General features: G+C 36.9%; 2 protein-coding genes across 5 annotated transcripts in view; both read right to left on the reverse strand.

Moving 5' to 3' along the window:
• LOC143884344 (serine/threonine-protein kinase 12-like) overlaps nucleotides 1-17592 on the reverse strand; it is a 30997-nt gene extending 13405 nt beyond the window's left edge. For 2 of the 4 annotated variants that reach the window (XM_077387853.1, XM_077387852.1), the window contains exons 1-9: nucleotides 17386-17592; nucleotides 17040-17300; nucleotides 12387-12479; nucleotides 10650-10733; nucleotides 9867-9989; nucleotides 9139-9230; nucleotides 8890-9010; nucleotides 5907-5986; nucleotides 1191-1253 (exon numbers count right to left, since the gene is read on the reverse strand). In XM_077387853.1, coding sequence (XP_077243968.1) covers nucleotides 1191-1253; nucleotides 5907-5986; nucleotides 8890-9010; nucleotides 9139-9230; nucleotides 9867-9989; nucleotides 10650-10733; nucleotides 12387-12479; nucleotides 17040-17273 — 890 coding nt within the window. In that variant the 5' untranslated portion in view covers nucleotides 17274-17300; nucleotides 17386-17592. The remainder of the gene's footprint in view (nucleotides 1-1190; nucleotides 1254-5906; nucleotides 5987-8889; nucleotides 9011-9138; nucleotides 9231-9866; nucleotides 9990-10649; nucleotides 10734-12386; nucleotides 12480-17039; nucleotides 17301-17385) is intronic. The other 2 variants (XM_077387855.1, XM_077387854.1) reach the window with 1 other exon arrangement.
• A 711-nt stretch (nucleotides 17593-18303) lies between these two features.
• GLIP6 (GDSL-motif lipase/hydrolase 6) lies at nucleotides 18304-22262 on the reverse strand. The gene is made up of 4 exons (XM_077386265.1): nucleotides 21832-22262; nucleotides 21599-21744; nucleotides 19564-20026; nucleotides 18304-18679 (listed from the first exon to the last, which is right to left on the reverse strand). Exons 1-4 carry the CDS (start codon nucleotides 22058-22060, stop codon nucleotides 18444-18446), a joined length of 1074 nt encoding a protein of 357 aa, XP_077242380.1. The 5' UTR covers nucleotides 22061-22262; the 3' UTR covers nucleotides 18304-18443.
• Nucleotides 22263-25572: the final 3310 nt, after the last annotated feature.

Consider the following 25572-nt stretch of genomic DNA (forward strand, 5'->3'; position numbering starts at 1 on the left):
TTATAAAAATTTTATAGGCATGTAAAGTAAAGATTGTTGGGTCATATTATAAGTATGTGTATATCAACCCAAATCTTTGATTTGTTTGTATACACATATCTATGTATAGGTAAGAATGTAACCTAAAATTTTTGATTGGTATATACGTATTCGTATATATAATTACATGTTATAAAATCTGCAAAATTTCGTTAGTATATATACGTATATATAAATAGATAAATCTGGAAATCCTTGAATAGTGTTCCTGCGCAGCTGCTCAGATAGCTTATCCGAGCAGCTGCTTCAAAAACTCATGTGGCCCCACATTTTTGGGGTGATCCAAAGCATTCATTTGGAAGGCCCTTTCATGGATAGGGTGTGTACCAAAAATGAGCCCTTTAGGATCATCCTAACCCTGCCATTTGAGGAGGGAAAAAATGGTCAGAAGCAGTGTCTGTCCATTTTCCCCTCCACCTTTGATTGGGTTAGGATGATCCTATAGGGCTGATTTTTGGTACACACCCTATCCATGGAAGGGCCTTTCAAATGAATGCTTTGGATCACCCCAAAAATGTGGGCCACATGAGTTTTTGAAGCAGCTGTTCAGATAAGCTATCTGAGCAGCTGCGCAGGAACACTATTCTCATATGTATGTATATATCGTGTAAAATCAGAAATCCATGAACAACACCAAAACTAGTGCGGAAACTAATGTAATCTGCTACAACTCTCCACACGAGAATAGTGATTAGGATCACGCCAACATAGGATGTCGACCAGCAAGTAAGCCAAAGAGTATCTGGGATCTCACCTGTATAAGAATGCCAACTAAGAATGATAAATCCGCCTCCAAACATTCCCAAGGCCCTCAGTATGATTCATAATAGGTAGAATCACTAATCAAAGACATGGATAAAGGCAGAAAATTCTTGGTTGATGATGTCGCCTTAATTTTAGAGTGTAAGAAATTTTATTTCTTCAAGGATGCCAGAGATTGAAATTCCTAACCTACCCATGACCAGTGAAGGATATTTACATATGTGTCCTACATTCTAGTAGAATAGATTTCTAAAATAATATCAAGGAGAAGGATTCTCAAAAGGAAAACTATGTCTTCAGAATGCTACAAGATGAAATATCAAATACATTGAACATAAGATAAGATTTAAGATAGTAAAACATTATCAAAATAAAAGCTCAACACTCACTTTGGAGACAGATTATTATGAACAATGGGGTTGGGCTTGTGCTGATGAAGGTAACTCATTCCCCTGCCAATCAATTGTATTGTAAGCTTCATGCATGATACAATAAAAGAAAAACCAAGAATCACCATCATAGTCAAAACCCATAACGCCACCTTCATGTATGATACAGGGAGCATTAGTTAAAAATGGATAATATGAATATTCGGAAAAAAAAAAAATACAGGGATCTTACTTGATGAAGTACTAAAGTGTATGAACTTTTCAAGTATTATGTGTATCAGTTAACAATTTATAGCATAGAAAGGAACAACGAAAGATCATCTATTTTGATGAATCTAAGGGATATTGTAAGATTTTGGTTTTGCTCACTAATGAAATCTAGTAGTGTCTTTGATCATTTTGGTAGAAAACTGATGAAATAGTGAAAGAATCCAATTGTATAGAATGATGTTAGAATACTACAATCATGCATTGTATCTATAATTTTTTCTTTTAGGGTACTCTGTTTTTTCCTATAATCTAACGTGTATCAAAAGAATATTTACTTGACTTATGAACTCATTTCAATATAAATATATATTCATACGCAATAAATCAAACTAGTATGCTTGTTCAGTACATTGTAGCCACTCCAACCTTTCACTTTTGAGTTACATTGGAGACCCGGGACACTTCACACCAACCAATGAGAAGCCACTTATCCAAACAAGAGGATGTCAACCTGTTCAAAAGTAGGTAGTGCTTCAACAGGTTTTGCCAAGATACGGGACTATTTTTCAATTCTATTCGTTTCAATTTGTTCTTTATTTTTGCCCATAGATTTTATAGACATTCCCAAGTGTTATTTTTCAGAGGTTGTCATGTTGGATACTTCAAAACTTGGCACCAAGTGTTTAAATGACACTGATAAAACGTCTCTTTCATCAATTTCTACCACATCACCTTCATCAATAAATAGCCCATCGAGGAAATGTGGTCACATATCGATCATCCTTGTTACTTAATAGGAAACGAAATTACAATTATAGCTTCAATTAAAGGTACAAACCATGCTTAATCTTACTCTCCACCAAGAAACAAAGTTACAATTAGACAAACCATGGCATTTTCCAATGTGGCCATCTCCTAGATCATCCGTGTTACTTATTAGGGAATGAAATTACAGTTATAAACTCAATTACAGGGGCAAACCATGGTTTAACCAACAATCCCATCAACTCATTTAATTGATCCATAAGCTCACAGTGCAGCCAACTCAGTTTTTATGTCAATATTTTTTGTAATAAGTGATATTATAAAAGAGAAAGAGGGCTTGGCTAGCCGAAACTAACACAAATGCAATTTAACAAACAAGAACAGAAAAAAGAAAAACAAAAAATACGATCACAGCAAGAAATCCAAAAAGGATAGCCTAACAGACCCAACCCAACAATCCAAAGGATGCCAAGCCAACCAAAATCCAAAAAACAAAAAGACTATCTTGAGGCAGATCATCAATCTGAATAAGATACTTCATAGTTTGTGAGATGATTTGTAGAAGTCGAGCCTTGTTCAACTCTATGAATAAGGGAGAATGAACACTCCACCTCCCGCAAAATGTCATGAATCTCTCTAAATAAGAATCTAAATCTCCACGGAAAATGGACTCCTTCTGAAGCCAATGTATTGTATTGGTAGAATCACCTTCAATCCGTAACTTTGACCCTTCATTCCCAGAGATTGGATAACTCCATTCCAAACCGCACGAACTTTTGCCTTTGTGGCGTAACAATTTCCACAAGGGCCTGCAAAGGAGAGATGAGAATTAGGGTCGGAGATGCACCCCACATCCCCCATCAAACACACACACAACCCCCACACCCAATACCAGCTGATTGGATCACATCATCATGCCTATTAAGAAGATGGTTGCTACCATCAAAGTTCTCTTGCGGCTGGGAAAGTCCAAACCTCAGGAAGCCTAACAGGGAGGTGGAACCATTTTGCTTTAGAAGCACACTTAAAAATCTCAAAAAACTACAAAGTTCATGACATTGCCCACCGAATTAGAATTATTGTTAAAAATCCTTCCACATTATCCATATTGCTGACAAAAACAAGATTTTCCATGAACAATCAAGTCCCTTATCTCCTAGCGCATTGCGATCTTAGAGGATGGAAAGGACTTGCCCATAGACTTCTCACACCAGGTATCCAACCAGAAGAAAGTGTTCTCACCATTATCAACACAATGATGGGTGGGAGGAGAAATATTGGAACACCATCTACCAATTTCTTCACAATGGGGATGCATCATTCATCCACTCAATGAGCCTGAGACATACTGGTTTTTGGTATTTGGAGTAGAGAATCCTGGCTTTTGATGTTCTCGATGTCAAGACCACCCGTCATCTTAGGATGTCACAATGTCTCTGAAATAATCTGATGGGCTCTCAAAAAAGTAGAATCATCATTGGAGAAGAAGTTTTGAAATGTCAAATTGATTCTATCCTCAACATGAGGTGGGAACCTTGGGAGAGAAAGGCACTTGCATTTCCAAGATTCAAGAAGCAATTCAATTCTCTCAACCACCAGGCCCCATTCTAAAAAACTGAGATTCCCCCGATCTTTGAGAGGGAGGCCAAGGTATTTTACTAGAATGGAGAACATGTTGAATCCTAGCACATAAGAAATAGACTCCACCTCATGAAATTCCAAAATAATGTCACATGCTAAAGATTCAAACCTATTAATTCTTTGGCCAGTGATCTCCTCAATAAGGGTTATAAAAACAGAAATTCTGACTACTTGAGACAGAGATGCCTCCGAGAAAATAAATGTCATCCACAAATGGAAGATGGAAAATGAAGGGGCCATCAGGGCATGCTTCCAGGCCCTTACAAAAGCCAATCTCCAAAGCTTTTGATATAAAGTAAATGATGTTCCCAAGTGCCAATGTAAATAGGAATGGACATAGAGGGTTCCCTTGTGTAAGGACCCTCGTTACCTTAAGTAGCCAATCTGACATTCATTGAAAGAACAAAAAAAATTAACAGAAGATATGTACTATTCAATCCACTTTCTCCATTTAAGATCAAACCCTATTTTCCTCGGAGTCCACATTAAGGAGAGGTCATTCAAGCCGATCATATGCTTTCTCAAGATCTAAATTGAGAAGAGTACCTCTAGAGCCTCAACTTTTGGTGGAATCAATAACTTCATTGGTTCCCAATCCCGTCTAAGATATTTCCTTGAGATTAAGGCTTTTGATTATCTAACATTGACAGATGCATAAACCTGCTTAAGCCTGCCATATAATATTTTGTATGTGTATTTCCTAACACCAATAAATGGCTTGAGATACACAAATATTTGACTTCATAAAAAACCTATAGGAATCAAATAGGATAAGATATTTGTACCTTTTGATAACTTGCAAAAATAGAATAAGATAGTTTGGGTATTGTCAATGTGGTCATCTCCTAGATCATCATTGTTACATATAAGGAAACAAAGTTACAATTATAATCTCAAATCAATTAAAGGGAAAAACCATGGTTTACCTTGCTCTCCGTTAAGAATAATAAAAATCTGCCACTCAAAAAAAAAGAGAATAATAAAAATCTACCCCAGTGGCAACATCTAACAACCAAGCACTCTAACAAGATAAAAGATGCATTTTTAACTTGGAAATCATGCAACCTCGTGGGGTTAATTTACACAGCGTCGGATTTGAATTACTTGGGTTGATGTGAGAAGCACGGGCCCATACCTCTAGGGTTTAGGAATTCATGCTGGACAAACAGGATGCACATTCTAAAGCATCAAATCATTCATTAATGTTCCCCAAACCAACACGGGTCCTGCCCGCCTTAAAAGGGTGAGGTACCTGGTCATGCATTGCTTGATTTGCTTCTAATGGAATTCAGGAACTCTGTACTCATTAAAACTCGATTGTGGAATACCAGAAACGTTAAATTGGGTGTCAATATGTCTCAAATAAATGATACTGAGGATGTTGGAACTCTGTTTCATCGAAATAACTACATAGGTCATTCGGCTGTATAGAAGAGTAATCATTTATTTTGCAAACAAAAAGACCTCTGGAATTCAATATATTTCAAACAAAATAGCCGAAACAGCATCAACAATTTTAAAGGAAATGCTAGCCTCATTTGATGTTAAAGTATAAAAGATTAAATAACGCCTTCTCCGACAGCTTAAGCTTTTGGAGTAACTGGTTGTTTCACATGGTATCAGAGCAAGGGTCGTCGGTTCAAACATCCTTGATAGCAAAAATCTATATGCAATGGCCAAACCCAAAAGTGGGGCCACATGTGCCACATGTAGGCCAACCCTAAAAAGGGGGACCACACGTTAGGGGGAGTGTTAAAGTATTAAAGATTAAATAACGCCTTCTCCGACAGCTTAGCTTTTGGAGTACCTGGTTGTTTCACAGCAAGTATAGAATAAACAATAAGCATCAATGTACATTGATTAACTACATTAGAATGAAACTTCAAGAAGTGATTTAGTGCCCATTATTAACAAATAAAAATCCCATGCATGTTGGTTGTCTGTGAAAATATTCATCAACTTCCAGAGCCTTTTTTTTATAAATATTCTAGAGCCTTCCTTTTTGAAAAATTGAATAACCCAGTAACTACTCTATTTCTTTTAAAGAAAAAAAAAAAAACAATTCGCAAAGAAAATGAACAATACTGAGTGGCACCTTACCTAGCAATATCCAATGCAAAGCGCAAAGACGTTAGTATGTCAAGCCGAACTTTTTTCCTTAAAATATCACCTAGATTGCCCTAGCATACCAAATGCAACATTAGAATCAACGAACCAATGCAATATTAGAATCAACTAACGTAACCAAGGAACTTTTAACTAGCAAGTATATATTGAAAAGAAAATAATTAATTTTCTGACAAATTCTTGTGAGTTGCTGATTGGCATCTGTAGACAATCTATCGTCAATGGTATCACTTATGTACAATCAACATCTCTAGGCCACAGAATTATGGTTCAATTAATTGCACACAGCAAAGAGAAAAGGGATATGCAAATATATTGCATAATGAATGTTTTCTAAATTGAGGGTGACTTGGCACAACGGTAAGGTTGCTCCATTGTGCCCTGGTGGTCACGGGTTCGAGTCACAAAAACAGCCTCTCTGCAAAGCAGGGGTAAGGCTGCGTACATCTAGCCCTCCCCAGATCCCACAATGGCAAAGAGAAAAGGGCACTGGTACGCCCTTTACTGAATGTTTTCTAAATTATGAAATGCTTAACTGTTATTGAGTAAAAAGAAATGCTTGACTGTAAATGTGCTATTTGACCATTTCATTTTGTATTCTTATGATGCCAAAGAGGCAACACATAATAAGTCATGTGCCAAAAAACATAAGAATCATATCAACCATTACTCAGATACTAAGGCCCTGTTTGTTTTGGATTTTGAGTCCAAAACTGATTATTGGACTCAAAATTATATTTAATTTTGAGCCCAATAATCAGTTTTGGGAATTTTGGGCTCAAAATCCATTCTCAAAAACCAAAACAAACAGGGCCTATATGTCATTCCATCCAAGCAAGTACATACTTTGGGAGTACTTAGAGCATGAGCTAGACAAGCTTAATATATCACATCATCAGCTGATGCAAGACAAGACTGGAAATTCCAACAATATATGTATACCCACATTCATTACAGTTAATGAGAATTATATACGTCAAAGAGAGGCTTTAGTTATATGTATACCTCCCACATTCATTATGGCTAACGAGAATTATATACAACGTCAAAGATGTCAAAAATTCATAACTTCACCGTCAAGTTAAAAGTTGTTCCCAATAAAATAATTAGTTCTTTTCTCATTTTTTTGAATGATTGCTTCTTTTCTCTTGTTGAACTCATGTGTCAATGAATAATCAAGGTATTTCAAGAAGTGCTTCAAGTAGATAAAAATATCTCGAGGAGAGGCTACAGTGACTTTTACTCTTTCTATGGTGAAACTTTGGACCACTAATGTAATGGTAGAGTTTCTGGCTTTATGGCAGAGTTTTGGGCATTTTGGTCATTGATAAAAGAGCAAGGATAATATATTCTTAAAGGATGGATGATGATGGATAGGAACTGTCTCGTTAGTCAAGCTTTGTGCCTATACTGGGAAGTATTCATCATTAAGTAGAAGAAATAAGGGTAATGAATATCTACTCTTAAAGGAAAATATATGTTTTATCTTTCTATCATACCTTTCTAAGTCATTTTCTCTGTGAAAAGAAAAACATTGAGAAATAAATGTCAGATATCACCTGATAGTCACACTTGAAGCCCTTGTAAGGACATCTTTGTATTCAAACAAAAATAAAAGGCAAAAACGTGCTAAAATAAAGATATATTTGTCATTTATCATGCTTTTTGTGGGCATCCTTGCCATTTAGGCCATGTTTGTCAACCACGAATTGTTTTTCCGTGGAATATTAGCTTATCCAATGGTGAGGGAGAGCGAGAGAGGGAGAGACTTGAGAGGGCATGAGTGAGGAGAGGACAAGAAAAGGCTGAAAACTACTCAAAATATAAATTGCTTTTCCCTGTTTTTAGCCACTTCTCACCTCTCCTCACCCATGCCCTCTCAAGTCTCTCCTTCTCCCATGCTCCTTACCCATGTCACACCACTTGATAAACTAGTATTCCGTGAAAAAAAAAATCATGTCAAATATGGCCTTAAGAAAAAATCCAGGAAAACACAAAGGGGGCTTTTGCATTTTAGAACATATTAGATGGTTTTAATCATTTTATTTTTTATGCAATTTCTAATTTAGGGGTTGAGAGTGATTTGGAGACGCAGTTCAGGTATTCTCAAATCAGCATGGATTCCCTAGGCAGTGTGGCAATGTTTGGTTTTCCTTGGAACTCCTCTCTTCAAGGGTAGAAATGGCAATGGTGGTGAAAAACTCAATGCGAGTTGTCTTTAAGAAAAGCAATTTGGCTACTGATATGCTTTCATCTCTAGTGTGACACAGTAATGTGAGACAAAAGAAGTACCATTCTTGGAGCTCATGATTGTCTCATATCAATTATACACATCTTTATAGATACCATATGTTATACATGTCTTAAATGTTATATTTTTCCATACATTATACCATCATAAATCAAAATGAGCGTAGTTAATCTGTAAAATCTTACAATATATGGTATATACTATGTACTGAAGTATAGTTGTTTGGGTTTAGTAGGGATGTCATGTTGTGATCATACAATATTTTCTTTTTTGCATCAGTCCCAACTGTTAATAGCTGACCATCATGAACTATATCCAATGCATAGATCCCCTTTACTCAAATGAACAACAAGTTTTATGGATGATTTTTTCACCTACGGATGCTCGAAACAACTGCCACCCTAGAACACGGAGCGGAGCATTTACAGAGAAATTTCGCATCAGAATAAGGAATAAAATTATTCAAAAGTGCCACAAATAATGCCATCTCTTACAAATCAGGATGGCATGTCTACTTAGGTTTTGTCACTAAGAGATCCTAGATATACCAAATGAAAAGATCAATGAACAAACTAATTACTACCGTTTTGAATGTAAGAAACATTAGTCAACATTTTTCAGATTGATATGTCAGTAAAAAACTAACAAGGTACATGAAGGAGTAGATTGATCATCAATAATTGAACGTAAGTGTTAGAGACATACTCTCGATAAGTACTCTGTTATAAGAATCATCTCTTCCCCATGCACAATTGCACCAAGAAACTGCAGAATATTAGGGTGACGAAGTTCCCTTAGAAGAAATATATCCTTTGCAGACAATTTTCTGCATTGTTATTTAAAAATAGAAATAGTAAGTTCCCAATATTTTATAAAGAATCGCTTCTTATTGATCTCCAATATTGAATTTACGGAAGGAAAACAAGAAAGTAGAGTAGCATATAGCCAACATACATTGTTTCAGGGTGAAAAGTTTCTGTTTTGACTATTGTTCTAAGAACCCATGTTCCACGCCATTTGACCTTTTCAGACACACCAAAGCGACTCTGCAAAAGTGCCAAAAGCAATAAAAAAAAGGAAAATTTTACAGAATTTTGCCATGAAGAATGTAAATGTGTCAAGAATATATAATATAGTTGGCAAACGTTTATACACTTAATTGAGATTAAGGTGGGTAAGATAGGGAAAGTATAGTCTCCAGTGTGTTTTCATGGTACATCCCCGAAATATGTTTGGGACAGTTTTGGTACATTCCCTGGTACAGGTCGAGTACAAGCTTGGGTACAGTTGGTACATCATTGGAATATTAGGTTGAGTGTTGAGGTGTATTTATCATGTGCAAGACTAATACATTGAAAAAGTCATCCAAAACCAGATGAACATTAATAATTTAAAATCAAAACTTTTGGAGAAGCATGATGTTATATAAAAAAGTTACTCTGTAAACAGCCCACTAGCAGAAATGGAAAGTGCCCTTGGTTTCAATCATTGATAAAATTTGAATTCAAAACGGGTTTAAATAATTTATTGTAGAAAATTTTGATAGATATTACAGAACTTACTAAAAGAGTACCACTATAAGATAGTTGGTTTTGAAAGAATCATTTACCAATTGGAAAAGAACATAATTGAACCCAGTATCGAGAGTAAAAAGATACAGGCACTATAAACAGAAAACATACAAATGAAGAGGCAAGGAAGGTGAGAGACAGATTCCAAAAGCCGATGAAAACCAAGGGAATGGTCAATTCCACAAGGCCAATTTCTTCCACGAAGATAAGATGCCTGCCAAATACACTGGTCTCCTTTACAGAGAGACTTGGTGTTACAAAATTCTATAACAGATGAGAATTAAACCTAAACCAACATAATGACAAATAAAGCATTGATCCATCAAAGCATGTAGGATATAAATATGAGAGTTAGATTTGTCCTGAATAATTTAATCTATTCCCATTATCCATTCTTAAATATTTATACAAGAATTAATCTCATTACATGCTTTTATCTCACATGAGCAATACATTTATTGATGAAAAACATTTCATTTTAGTTCCACTAGTTCTAATAGACACCCAAAGATTCCAACTATAAAAATCTCAAATTATGTCTTCTCCAAAACTGCATAGTTCTTCTAGAAGAAAAATTGCTCTAACTACTCACCCAGATACTTCTAATTAGATCGATAGTTCTTGTATTAAGAGAAAACTTGATACCTTGCAGAATATATAGTTTAAATATATCAAACATCACATATATCTTATATAACATATACACATGGAGAGTCAAATTATTTGCAAAGATTTCAAAGTGAACATAGAGGATGTTCCTAACAATCTGGATAATAACATTAGATGCTTGTGGTCTGTTTGTTGTCAGATTAAGGTTCGTGAAGAGTCTTGTTCTTGTTTTATTCTTTCATATGCCAAAAATAAATGATAATAGACAGGTCCTCTCTTATATACCTGTTCAATAATTGATGAATGCTCAAAATCCAACTCAGAAGGATCAATATTCACTTCATTGAGACCTTGTTCACGTGGAAAATTCTGCACATACAATTGGCAGGAACAAGTAATTTTAGCAGAAAATATTGAGCATATAGATTCCATTCCCCTCATGCAAAAAAATATTGAACAAAACAAGAAGATTTTTCTAACTGTTAGAATTACATTATAAGTTCTCATACAGTTTTGAATTTCACGGCAGAAAGAAAACTTCCAATCCAAAGATACTAATAAATACAATATTATTATTTAAGAATATGGAGATAAATAACTAACAGAAATGAGTATCTTGTTACTCTATTCAATCGTTTCTTAAATCACTTTATTTATTTTTTTGAATGGCAGCAAATTCCATTAAAAGGACCGAGAAAAGGAATTAGGGTGAGAGAGGCTCAAACTTTCTTAAATCACTTTATAAAACCATATAAAGCAGGGGTAAGGCTGCATACATCTAGCTCTCCCCAGACCCCGCAATGGCGGGAACCTCATGCACTGGGCCGCCCTTTTTTTATAAAACCATATATCATCTCTATAACAACAATGTAAATAACTCAAAGCCTGCAATGAGATTAATTATCATACCCTAACTTGGTATGAGAAACGCCATCAGAAACACAACCAACCATTATGGTGGCTATCCGTTTCAAAAAAAAATTATTGTGGCTACAAAATTTAAAAACCCTAATTAGGGTTTTACATGTTCTTCGACTTAAAAAAATATAAGTAAACAAAAATGGAACTGCAGGGTGAAAAATAAAATAGCTAAAAGGGAGAAAACTTAACACGGGATCAGATTTGCTCTGGTGCAATATTACCAGTTTGAAGGGGAAGAAGAGGAAGAAGAAGAAAGAAGAAAGAAGAAAGAAGAAAGAGAAACAAAGAGTGGGAAAAGAGGAAAAAGAGAATTCATTAGGGTTCAGTGTAAACCCCATGACTTCCCTTGTTATTTGAATATGTGTGTGTATAGATATATATAATATAATATAAGATATATAATAATCATATTTATAGGTATGCCATTAGTTGCTCATTAACGATGGGCCCCAGCTTAAACAAACATCAGCACATCCTAACGACTAAAAGTGATGGACCCTCTCATAAACCTGAAGTACTTGCAATTATTTGATGGACCCTCTCATAAACCTGGAGTACCCCATGACTTCCCTTGTTATTTGAATATGTGTGCGTATATATAGATATATATAAAATATAATATAAGATATATAATAATCATATTTATAGGTATGCCATTAGTTGCTCATTAACAATGGGCCCCAGCTTAAACAAACATCAGCACATCCTAACGACTTAAAGTGATGGACCCTCTCATAAACCTGAAGTACTTGCAATTATATAGGCTTGGGGTTTTCACATGATATGGATTACAAGAAACAGAAATAAGAGAAAGGAAGTTAGGATGAGGAGGAAATGTAGGATGGTAAACTAGGAAACTTCATATTGAGATCCAGGTTGTGGAGATTAAAAACCAAAGTGGCTTAATAAGAAAACACCCTGATACCATGTTAGAAATGGTAAATCCTCTCTCGCATGTTGAACAAGTTTTCATTGATATGCATTTGTAAAAATACAATAAAATATAATTATAGCATTGTGCATGATTGATGAATTAAAGACAAAATGACAAAATTAAAGAAACACAGCAATATATAAGTTATCTCTTAGGAATTTAATTACCAGAGGATGATCATTGATTGCATCCTTGCCTCCATTTACCTCCAAGATCCTACATATATCTCTATGTCCATAGAGTCTAGCATCTGTCAAAGGCTTGACATTTCCAAGCATCAAATAAGTGTCAGTATCGATTGTTGCAGCATTAAATCTAGCAGTGCCATCTTGTGAATGGCAAATCTTTCGAAATGCCTGGTAAAAGTAGGACCTTAATGAAAACTAGCAAATAGAGTAGCGAACACTACAAAGTGAGGCAGACAAATCAAATGAATACAATGCATTACAAGAATCACAAATGTTAAAAAATTGTCACTAGAAAAATAAAAGATGAACCACCACAATGACATAAATGACAATGCCTCCTAGAAAATAAATACGCCAAGAAAATTGCACAAAAAACAGATATAGCTAGTTCATATTTATGATAACGTGACCATAGCTAGTTCTTATTTCATGATAAAATGACCACCTTGCACTTGCACACAAGCAAGAAATATTTACACAAAGTAGCTTAAATTATGCGTATAATGAAACAAATCGCATAACCAATTCTTTCATTCAATATTTTATCCTATGGCATGCACCAATGTTTTGCAATGCATTATTTATAGAAGAAACAAACTACAGACTACAAACTGGAGCATGCTTCCTTCCATCGAGATTTGAAATAATCTGGATTAATGTAGAGGAAAGTGTCCAAGGCCAATCGAGAGGTTGGAAATGGGGTTCAATTCAGTGAAGTCTTGGGAAACCAAACTCAAGATTCCAAAATGGAGGATGAAGACTTCAACGAAGAAGAAGAATAGTTCGACTCTATCCAACATGCTCCAACGAAGAAGGTAGTAACGAAGAATTTTCAGAAGAAATTAATGATCCAAACTATAACAAGTATCTTGAAGGGGAGTTAAATGATTTTGAGTTTCACTAGGCATCAGATTTCGACAAACATTACAATGGACAAGAATGACCTAAAGAAATTTTTGATGAGCCAATTTAGGATGAAGACATTGATAAATCCACAAAAGAGAATTGTCTATATCAATCAATTTCAATAATGAAATTCTCAAAGAAGATAACTCTTTGAACTTGTTCATAATGATCCTAAGAACTATCAAGAAGATGATATGGAAAGTACTACTCCAAATACCTTCAGTGGAAGAGGTTTACACAATGGCTCTCTGAAACATGAAAACAATTTCATAGGTTTTTCAATCCACCCAAACCAAATTTCTTCCTTCAAACAAGAAATTAGAGAAGAGGAAGAAATTAGAGAAGAGGAGCAATCGTTGAAGAAAGAAATTTTCATTATTTTATTTTATATTTGGTTGAATTTTTGGAATATTTTTTACTAGGCTACAGAAACTCCATGTTTAGGAAAAGGAGGGATTATTTGAAGCTTCTAGATTTTCTATTGAGAATGGAGAAGGTTTAAGTTGAAGTGGGAAGGTTGTATTAGGGCTGATTTATAGTTAGAAATAGTTAATGACAGAAATTTACATTTATAGAGGACATCGGGGTTGATTTTGTTCGGAAAGTTTCTAGTTCGTTCTTAAAGGATTATATCATTTTTATGAGTATTTATAAGTGTTCTACGGCTAGAATGTGTGTAGAATGGTCTATAATGTTTGTGTCCAGGAAGGGAAGTGTTTTGGATGTGAAACGAGTTTATTTATGTGACAATTTTTTGGGGGACTTCCTGATTAATTATGAAATCGATGTTTGTGCAAAAAGTTGTCTTTTCCTCAATTATTTTCTCTTTGACATAACATCATATCCTACACTCCATATCGTCGTTGAATGAGCATCCTACTCTCCATATTGTCGTTGAATGAGGCATGTTTCTTGATTTTATAGGTAGAATTTAGATTTTAGACTTATGCTTTTTATTTTGTTTCTGTTGCACCATGTTTCTTGATTTTCTGGGTAGAATTTAGGTTATGCTTTTTTAGTTTGTCTATTGTGCTCTGGAACCCTCGACCAGTCAATACCAGCAAATGATCAAAGAATTTGTACATGTTCGCTCATCTTATTCATCTTGAGGGAGTTCACAGGATCTTAAGAAAACTAAGGATTTTATTATGAAAGGGAATTATGTACACAAACGATGGCCCCATATATCTAATGCAGACTTAAGCGAATGGTTTTAAATTTCGGTTTCAGTCAGCACTGAATAGGAAACACTTTTGTTTCATTGGAAATCTTGTAAAATCACGGAAACGTATGGAAAGTGATAGAAATGATGAAATTTTAAAATGAAACTTTGGGAGATGCTAGAATAAGCACAAATACGTACTTAGAAACCAACAGATAAGCAAGAAAGTGATCCATAATGGATTAATCCCATCGAATACCTAGTGACATGCGCTGGTTCCATGCCAATCTGACATCCCATGCATAAAATACGGTTACATTGATGTGCAGTTCAATGATAGTGCCTGCCATCATCTACATTAATAAAATGAAATGAAATGCAAATCATAACTTCTTTCCACATTTTTGTCGTTCCGACTATTTCGGTTGAATTTCGGGAATTTCGACGGAAAAATGACGTGGAAGGTATTAATGTAGATTTCGGTTCGCTGGGGATGGAAATGGAAATGGAAATGGAAACATTTCGGTCGTCTCAGAGAAATTTCGGGGAAATTTAAAATCATGGACTAAGCAAGGTCGGAGGCTGATAGACACTCTACACCAAGAACTGTGTTTTCTGGGTGGCAATGGTGTTACCTGGAAGGTTAAGAAACAATCAATAATGATGAGTCCAGTTTCGACGCAAAGTACTATGTAATAGTACATGGCACCTATAAGACATTCTAGCTAAAGCACGGCTAAGTTAAGATTTGACGTTAAATCGAGCTGAAAATCACATTACCACTCATATTGTCTTCAAAAAGAGGACTGCACATATTCAGGTAGACTTCTATTTTGCTAGGAATAAGGTGGAAACAATGTTAATAAGGGTTCCGTATATAAGATATGTAAGCTAAATTGTAGACGTTCTCACTAAGTTGGGAGACCAGATTTCATGAGATTCCCTAAGAGCTTGAGGAGGAGCGTTGAAAGACCTTCCGGTAAGCTTATGTAAATATGAGGGTAATTTAGTCTTTCCATGTCCGTAACTTGTCTATTAAGTAAGGATGGGACCATGGGTATACTTACAAATTCAATCATGTTTTAAGTTAAGGGCTAAATAGAAGAGGGGGTTGACTATTGTCGTACCTATTCTAGGATCCTAAAGACAAGTCTTTTTTCCTTTTTTTTTCTCTTCAAACCCTAGTTATGAATTCCATTCTGTTCCTGTCGGAATCATTGGAACGGAACATTCTGGTCAGGATTCCATAACGGAACCCCCCCCCCCTCCATTCCGGCCGGAATTTCGCCCCATTTCTTATAGTTTTTAATAATTTCTGATTTTTTTTAATATTTTTAACTGTTAAAAAAAATGAATCGTCGTAGCGGAACGAAAAGCTTCAAACCAAACAAACAAAACACTGAAACGTTCCATTCCAGACACCAAAACGGAATTGATAACTACAGTTCAAACTTAATTTATTTGAAGTTTCAGCCAGATCAGCATCTTAGTAACCTTTGGGAAACCCTGCCCTTTGACTCTAGCAAGTTGATGACGTAAGTAGTAACCATGATCTTATAGGTCCTGATAGGTGATAACGAAGACTCGTTCTCAAACCATGTGCTGGTCCTTTGACAAGTGGACCATCTCATCAATCGTTGTAGGCACATCCCAAACAGATGCTTCATGTGTGAAGTGCTGAGGAAACTGTTCCAAGTCTTTTGCTTTATGCACTTGTGCCCATTTATTATTAAGATTTGGGTCCAGATTTTCTAGGTGTGCAGAGAGCAAACTTGAGGGGAAGACTCCTGTGGGACTTGAGTCTCGTGTCCATGCTTCAGAAGAAGTAGAACAGTAGGATTTTTCACTACGAAAAAATGAGTAGCAAGGATCAACAGGCACATCTCCTAGGCCAGAGTAAGGGAATAATTTAGGGATTTCACAAGTGACAACTTTAGAAGATGCTGGAATGAGATTAAGTCAACAAAAAAAATCATCAAAATTTGCAATCAGTTCATTGGAATCCTCCTCCAGATGATTATCTCAAACTTAATTTCGATGGCTTCTTCTTTCTGCAATCCCGAACTAGTTGGCATTGGCAGATTGATTACAAACCTCTTGTATTCCTTCATATTAGCTTATTCTGTGCTAGGTATTCAAGACTCTAATGAATCTGAGGTTCTCACTATTCTACAAAGTTTGGAGTCAGTTGCTCCACTGAGTAGTTTTCCTTTGATAGTGGAAGGTTATTCCAGGAGTATGATTAGTAGGGTCGCCCAAGACTTTAAGTTCCAGTGGAGATCCTTAATATTTGTGAGTTCATAAATATTTCTTTTCAGCATATCGTGGGAGAGGCGAACAACATAGTGACTTAAGCTAAGGAGGGGATTCTTGTTTGTTTTTAGTCCCATTGGGTCTATCAGCTTCTCATTTCATCTTGTATTTCTTTGCTTTTTCCGCAAAATTTTGTCTATCATTCATAAGAAAACAAAAAGTAAAAAAAAAAAAACACTGTAATTCAGGAGTCTAGACTCCACATGTACACAACAAGAGAGAAAGAATAGAGAGATTGGGGCAAAACTTACAGTCCGATGCCAGCGATCTTCGAGATTAACATTAGCATTGTATTGAATTAGCAATTCCACAATAGAAGCATGACCCTCGCTAGCCGCGAGATGCAAAGCTGTCCTCTTATCATAGTCCTGTACATCAGGAGAAGTTCCTTCCCTTAACATCTGATTGAGTCCTACTCTATCACCACGCGATGCACAGCTAAGAAAACTCCCAATCAATTGCATATCAAAATCTTCTGGATCCATCGCCTAGGATTTTACCCCTTGATAAACCTAAGGAAAAAACATACACACATAGATATAGAATTCAATTTATTTTCACACAAAAAAAAAACCTACATTAAAGGAATGGGGTTACCTTTTTAATGCGCGATTGTTTCTACATTGCATCGATGCCCTAATTTCTGTTGAGGTCTCTTCTGCAGAGGAATCTTCATCTGCATAACGACGATTTTTTTCCCTTTGACGAGGGTTTTGGGGGTGAAGAGGCATTGTTGCTGAAGACATTTTAGAGAGGGGGTTTTTGGTTGGAAAGGACGATTTGATCGAGGGGGATTTGGTTCGTTTATAACGACCGTTTTATACAGAGGAAAACTACCCGTACAAGAAAGTTAACTTTTACGCTCCTTAATAAAAGACACTCACTGGCCCAATTCTATGTTGTTTGCATTTGCGTGATCAGGTCCGTTGATAGTAACGGCAGTCATAGGGATGAAATAATCCTAGGCCCTTGATCCATCAAGTTTAGTTTACGGTTCCGCCAAGAAAAGCTAAGCCGTTGATTTTTATAGTCCATTATCTTATGCATGAGATTGTGTTGGTGAAAGGAAGGCTATAGATATTTGCACTACAATGTTTTGATAATGAGACAAACTCATCCTGTCTTTTCATTTTTAATTGGCTGCTTATGGCTTTTTGGGAATCGTAATAGCTTTTGACTCGTTATTAAAACATGGTAGTGGGAATATCAGTAGCCAATTATAACCATTATATGTATGTAATATTAGAGGAATGCTAAATTGAAGGGTGCCCTTGCAAAAATCAGCCACATTGGCTATTTAGTAAACCTTGGTCGGATGATTCTAATCCGTGATCCATCAAGCCTCTTTTACTGTTCTACCAACAAAATATAAACAGTTGAATATTGTAGTTCCATGAGCCCCTCCCTTGTGAGACCTTAGAACTGATCATCGCGGTTGATCCAAAATTCATTGGACCCCCTTACGAGACCTTAGAATTGATCATCACCATTGATCCAACATTTCTGACCTAGTCCTTCTCTTTAAAATTACATTACTCATGAATATATAATCAATGTCTTCCTCAGAATAACATTTATTACAAAAATGAGTAGACAAAAACATCTTCAATAACATGGAGGAATTCTCAAGGAAGCACCCAACAACACAAACTTTGTCAAGGAGTGGATGTAATGTTTGCTAGAGTCTTGAGATTAAAGGGCCTAATCCGCGATTGCTTACCACCCCAAAATGCCTTGGTAATAAGTTTGTATGCATGCTCTGATGGATGAAAGAAATCCCAAAATAGAAACTCATTCGGGTTCTCACACACTGTGTACTGCCCAGTTCCACATTGCGCCATTCCTCCCAGAGCTCCCTCACCACAACAAGCATTTGATGTATTAGAGAGACCTGTAAATTACAATACCCAAATATTACCCTCACCAAAAAAATCTAATACAAAAATATAGCGAATTTGTCATATGATAAAAGAAAGAAATCATGAAACGGATTCATATCTTTTTTCCACTGAGAATATTTAGTGAAATTCTTTCCTCAAGAAAACAAAAGCATCTGTATAGCATGGATTGTTTTTTCCAAGATAAGCTTTTTTTTATGAAAAGTTTTTTATCTGAAAGAACTTTTACCAAGGCATCTTTGGCAGTAATGAAAATAATTTCGTGAAATTTTTTTTCCTTGAAAATGGATTTATCCAAGGTTCTTGACCCCCTTCTACTAGAAATAACTGCAAATAATTTCCTTGAAAAAAAAAAGGATTTCTACCTAACAGGGGTACTGTCAATCCTTGTAAATATCATTTTCTAAGGAAAAAATTTTCAGTAAAATTTGTTCGTGATTACCAAACATGCCCTACAAAACTGGGTTACCAGACCTCGATGTACTTGATTTTTGCAAAAAATAAAATCCAGGGAAAAACTTCCAGTTCCCTATAAAACTTACCATAGCAAAATATTATGATGGCTAGCTTGGGCTATATGAATATTGTGTCACCATCTCTATAGTACATGTAGCACACGTACAAAGAATGGAGTGGTTGATCATGTCGATCACCCTGATCGGACAATCCTAACCATTAATTGGTGTGTTTTCGTAATCATTGGATGATGTTGCTCATTTTTTTCTTAGCTCTTCTTTAACTGACCATTTTGAGGTGACCGATTGAATGGCTAACTATTGTAAATTTATAATCTATGGACCACCCAAACCAGTGGTCCAGATCACCCTAAATGTGCCACATGTAGGATGGAGATGGAAGGGATTCGCAAACATCTTACCATAATGTTTGGGTGAGGCAATAAACAGTTTGACAATGTCGTATGTTGCACCATAAACACCAATTGCTTTGGGAAACCTTTTGGATATTTGATTAACCAAGCCTTCTAAACCCAAGTTATATTTCTTAACCATTTGGTTAACCTCCTCGTAGCATCCATCAATCGACGCTCCCAAAAGCACCCTTGCCGGAACACAACCGACCGGACCCACTGAGAAAATGGCGATGCGGCGAGCACCGAGCACATAAATTCGCCCAATCAGGTGTTCTACTTCTGTCACCATGGCTTTAACGAAAGCATCCACGTCTAGTTTAGGGGTGTCAAAAGGGATGAAATACTGGAAGATGTCATTCGAACCCGATTCGAAGAGGAAGAATGCTTCTTGGATGATTTTCTTATCAATCTTTTCTAGTTTCACTAACTCCTCGAATTGTTGTAGTTGGGCTCGGATCGGGGTCACGCCCTGCATGATGAGCAATATAAGAAAACCAACATGGATGATAGTATGTAATATGTATAATTAAAAAGTAACAACCAGTAGATTGTGATTAGTATAAGTGGGTCGCCCCGAAATCTGGCTTCCACATTCTTGTGAGGCTGAGATTAATTTCACTTAAACACGTTTTTTAATCTAAGCCCTTCACAAGAAAGTGTGGCTGATTTGTTGGCCACACACTTAAGTCACATCGGATGTGAAACAACCTCTAGAAAGGAGAAGGCTTTACGTTGGAAAGGCCACGGACTCACACAAAAATGATATTTCCACCTCTTTTCAAGGGTTGCCAATCTCTTCATTTGTCTTTTTCTAATAAATGACTGCATTCCGACCTCCTTGAGAGAGGGAGAAGGGGAGGAAGTGGGTCGGGCTAAGTAAACTTGAAAGAGTAAATTTGAGTAAAAACTCGCAGGATTTTTATTTTATTTTTTTCCATTTCTTATAGGCTACTACTACTGATATTGGCTCCGGAATTATTAACAATTGCACTAATTCACATTGTCTTTATTATTTAACCGGTGGTCAAAGGTGAGTCAGTGCAAATACCAAAACCTGACAGCGCCAATATCAGTAGCCTTCTTATAACTTGGCATGTGGATTAGCTTTTAATGGTTTAGACTTCATAACGCTTTACACCTTTTTATTGCTACTAGTTGTCAAGGACCAAATCATAATTAGAGGTGGACATGGTTCCAGTTCGAACAGGGGAACCGAACCAAACCGACACATTTGGTTCGGTTCAGTTCGGTTCCAGCTATATATAGTCCGGTTCTGGTTCGGAAAATTTAGAACCCGTGGATATTCGGTTCGGTTCTGGGTTTGGGATCCCAAGAACCGACCCTACTTATTTAGGGATTTGAAAAAATCACCCCTCCCCCATTTAATTCACCTCTCTTTAACGTTTTCCTTTGCCTTTAAAATTTTAACTCGCCCCTCTTTTACCGATTTGTAGTTCATAACTTCATATGTAATTTGATAGGGCCTGTTTGTAGTCCATATATAAATGTTATCCCAACTTTGATAAGCATTTGATAATGTATATTAGGAATTGCCCAAAACTTTGATATGTAGGTATATGTACTTGTTTGTAGTCCATATATGCATGTTCACATATAATTTGATAGGGTCTGTTTGTAGTCCATATATACTTGTTTGGTTGTTTGTAGTTCGGTTGGGTAAACTCAGAACCGAACCAATTATATATGGTTCTGGTTTGGTTCAGTTCGGTTCCAAATTTATATGGTTCGGTTCTGGTTCCAATTTTAGGGAACCGATTATATATGGTTCGGTTTTGGGTATGCCCCAAAACCGAACCGAACCGAACCATGTCCACCCTTAATTTTAATGACTAGTCAAGTCCACTCGGACAAGTTTTAGCTCTCTCTCTCTAAATTGGCAATATATGGACAAAACTTTGCTCCCCAACGTTGCGGACCCCATCCTATTAGTGCATTGCACGAAGTTCTCCACAACGTTCCGGATCCAAGTTCTGTTTGCAATATACAGGGTTCAACTACATATAACACGAAACATCCTTACCAAATTCCCATTTGTTTCACTCAAAACGCCGCTTCCAGCACTGGCAAAGTTGATGCCGTTCGCCGGATAACTCTTGCTACTACCATTCCTAACTTGCATTTCTACCTCCAAATACGGCTTTTGCAAATCAATACCCAGCAACTCGCCTGCATTCATTTGATCAACAATCGTATCATTCAAACTCTACAAAATTGAGCAAAAAACATAAGCAGAAAATTAATCAAAGTACTCACAGACAAAGTCAGCAACCGTTCTCCCATTAGTGAATCTCCCCGTCGGATAGTGGAAGAAATTCCGACCGTAAGGCTGAAAATCAGCCTGAACAGTGCAATTCTTGTTGAAATGATTGTTCCCGGCGTCAAAGATTGAATCTCCGAACGTAAAAATGGCCGGAATATTGGCCGCGGGCACTAATTTTGTTAAGATGAGAAAGAACATAGAGAAGAGTAAGAACTTCTCCATGGCTAGTGGTAGTTGAAAGTTTGTAGATGAGTTTAGTGTAATTTAAAGAACATGAATGAGAGAGGACAAAATAAAACTGATCCCACGCGGAATGTGCAGCTCTGGTTGCTTTCTTTTGTAAAGAAGGGAGATTTTCCGGGTAATCTTTTGTTCGGTTCTGGGTTCGGTGGGGGTGTCAAAAGTTGTAATCTTTTGTTTACATTTAAAAGTTATCCATGCAGTGGGAAGTTATTAAGGGCGTATTTATAGTGTTCTTGGTAGGTGCACTTGGGGATGGAGGTACTGGCGTGGAGGGTGGGGTGTGTGTTAAGAGTGACAGGATGTTTTGGATCGTCGAACAAGGTGGGTCCTACAATAAAATAAAGGGCTTTTGGTATAATAAAAAAAAGTCTCTTCCTCTGCAATTTACGAGTGAAGTGATATATTTGCCCCTTTTTTACCTGGGACAGCCCCATCAACTCCATCAAGTGTATTTGTGACTACTCTTTTATGCTAGAGGGGCTGTCCCAAGTAAAAAAGGGCTAATGTATAATTTCTCATTTACAAATGGAATGATATATCCGCCCCTTTTGATTACTTGGGACACCCAGGAGCAATGTATCAATGGGGCTGAGTGCCACATACACTGCTGTGGGTGTCCCAACTCCCAAGTACTCAAAAGGGTCAGATATATCACTTCCTTTTTATAAATAGAGTCCTCATATTTGAGTGAATTTTGTAATGATACGGTAACCGAAAGAGTAAGGGAAGAAATATCCTTTCCCAGTTACCAATATTTTCCTTCTTTTTTTTCTTTTCTTTCGCCATTTATTTTCTTAAAATTTCAAAACTACCCTCACAAGTCATGTGGCTAGGGGGAAATTGTTGGGTTCCACTCTCGGTCTCCCTAGCAGCGGTCTTTTGCAAATCCAGTTTTGCCGTCAATTTATGAGCAAATTACTCGTGGCATATTCTTTTCTCATAAAATGAACAAAATATCCTTACACGTGAAAAAATAAAAAATTGCCTCAAGTAAAAACCTTGATTTAATTTGGGAACTAATAAGTAGAGCTACAACTCGGGTCGGGCGGGTCGGGTTTTAGAGAACCCAACCCTACCCGAGAAATATCTCGGGTCGGGTAGAGTTTTTTTTCGGAAAACCCACGATTCCCAAACCCGGCCCTACCCATGATAAATCTCTGGTCGGGTCGGGTCGGGTTTTTTCACGTTGACGCAATTTTTTAAGAAAAATTCTTGTTTGGCAAGGCAACTCAACTCATAGAAGCAGAAATTACACTCACATTACACTTGAATCAAACAATGATGTAATTACACTCACATTACACTTGAATCAAACAATGCTGTAATCGAACAATGTTGTAATTACAATCAAACAATGTTGAATCAAACACTTGAATCAACTCAACTCATAGAAGCAGAAATTACACTCACACGCAATAACAGTGGGTGTGTGGGTTTTCACTTTTAACTTTTAACTAACAATTAAAAAAAATGTACATACTATAACTTATGAAACTCGGGCCGGGTCGGGCCCTTTCAAACCCGGCTCGACCCGAGATTCATGCAGGCTTTTGAATGCTCAACTCGGCTCGACCCGAAACCCATGAAACCTGAACCCAACCCAGGCTATTTTCGGGTCGGGTCGATGCGGGTCGGATTAAACCCGGCTCGAGTTGCAGCCCTACTAATAAGTGTATTCCCTTTTTCGCTCTTCGCGCCCATTCACCAATTTTGGTACCCACGCCATCAAAACATAGGGTAAAATGTTGGGCCCCGCCTAATGCATGGGTTTGAGTGGAGATGGTGGGACTCACCCTATCAAAAACATGGTGTAAAATGGTGGACCTGCCTGATGCATAGAATTAGGTGGAGATGATTGGGCCCACTCGGGTGTCTGTATGATCGTACACCCCACCACATGCAAGTGTTTCACGGGTGTGATTTTATGTACAAAGTTTTTACCAGCCATGGTTAAAAACCACAAACCACCGGTACATTTATTTAAATAATGATAGATGCAAGGGCGTCCTCGCATAAATAGCTGGAAAGGGGCTCTTGATTGGATCGGTAACCTTGTAAAATTGGTTGAGAAAGTAGATTCTCTGCACTTAATGCCCTTTTCCGTCTCTTAATTCCAAGGTGCCCTACATCGATTATTCCTCCATTTATTTTTACGAGAAATCATATGGTGCCCGATCAAGCAGTACAAGGCCATGGCATCCACCCTTGATATTTGATCCAACAGCAGCCCACTTTTTAAGGGGCTGTTGTTGGATCAAATATCAAGCGTGGATACCCCACCCTTGTAGGTATAAAATGAAATCTCCAATTTATATATCCCGGAGAAGGCTTTTTATAACCGCTGGTATATTAATTTGATTTGATGTACCGGTCGTCATCCGAAATCTATAAATTCAATGTACCGTCTGTTATTTATGACCACCGGTATAGATGTACACGTAAAGACCAACTTTCTTCTAGAGGGTGACAGATTTCGTCGGGCAAACACAGAACAAGTGTCATCTCGTCAAAATCCCATTGTCCTCGTAAGGTAATCAGCATTCCTCTTGCTGATTTTCCTGATGTGAATGTACTTTTAGATGAAGACTCCTCTGGAATCTAACCCCAAATTACATTTTGAATGTACATTTTGAATCCCTTATTTGCGCCTGTAGTTTTTCTTTTTTTCATTCAATATATCCGGTGGGGGTCTACCTAACCCCAAATTACCCAAAAGCAAAAAAAAAAAAAAAAAAAGTTGTCCTCCCGTCAGTTTGTTACTGTAGACATGAGCTTTGCAAAAATAACCAAAATGTTATTTTTGTTGTTGGTTTTTTTTTCTTATTGAAAAAAAAAAAACCAAGTTGTAATTCAAAATTACAAATGGTGGGACATTTTGTCATTTTTTAGTTTGTCCTCCGTGACCTACTTTATAGTTTGTCCTTTGTGGCTCTCTTTGCCTTTTGAGCCTTTTAACTCAAATTTTAAGTTTCCCTCCAGCTCTTTTAAAGCAAGGTGAAAACCTTTAGTCCTAGATGGGAGAATGGAGGAGAAACTTATGGCATATATATAGATCCACTTTTTTATGTCTTGTAAATGAGAAGAGGAAAAGACAGACCTTCGCGCTTGAGCCGTCGGGTGGCCCGGTGGATTAGACCATACCACACACGCACGCCGCCTGGCTCAGCTGGCCGCGCACGTGGGCCTAAGGCCTTTTCTTTTTCTATTATTTATTTTTCTCTTTTTCTTTTAACGGTTCAAGAGTTTATTTATTTTGTTTTAACTCTTTTTACCATTTGAGATTCCTTAATCGTGGTTTAGTGACTGTTTGGGAAACGTCTCTCACGCACTAAAAGAGTGCGACGTTTCCCCCTAACGCGTCGATTGCTTTTCTATAAAATTGGTTTTGGAGAAAACAGAAAGATATCCATGCTATGTTTGGTTGCCGGGTTTTTTTTGTGCCTGGGAGTTTTGTGGGAGAGTAAGTTAAATTTTGGTCCCATCCCATGTTT

The sequence above is a fragment of the Tasmannia lanceolata genome, unplaced genomic scaffold (genome assembly GCF_043159265.1).
Source record: "Tasmannia lanceolata isolate RefF3 unplaced genomic scaffold, GAP_Taslan_0.1 ptg000008l, whole genome shotgun sequence".
Taxonomy (NCBI): Eukaryota; Viridiplantae; Streptophyta; class Magnoliopsida; order Canellales; family Winteraceae; genus Tasmannia; species Tasmannia lanceolata.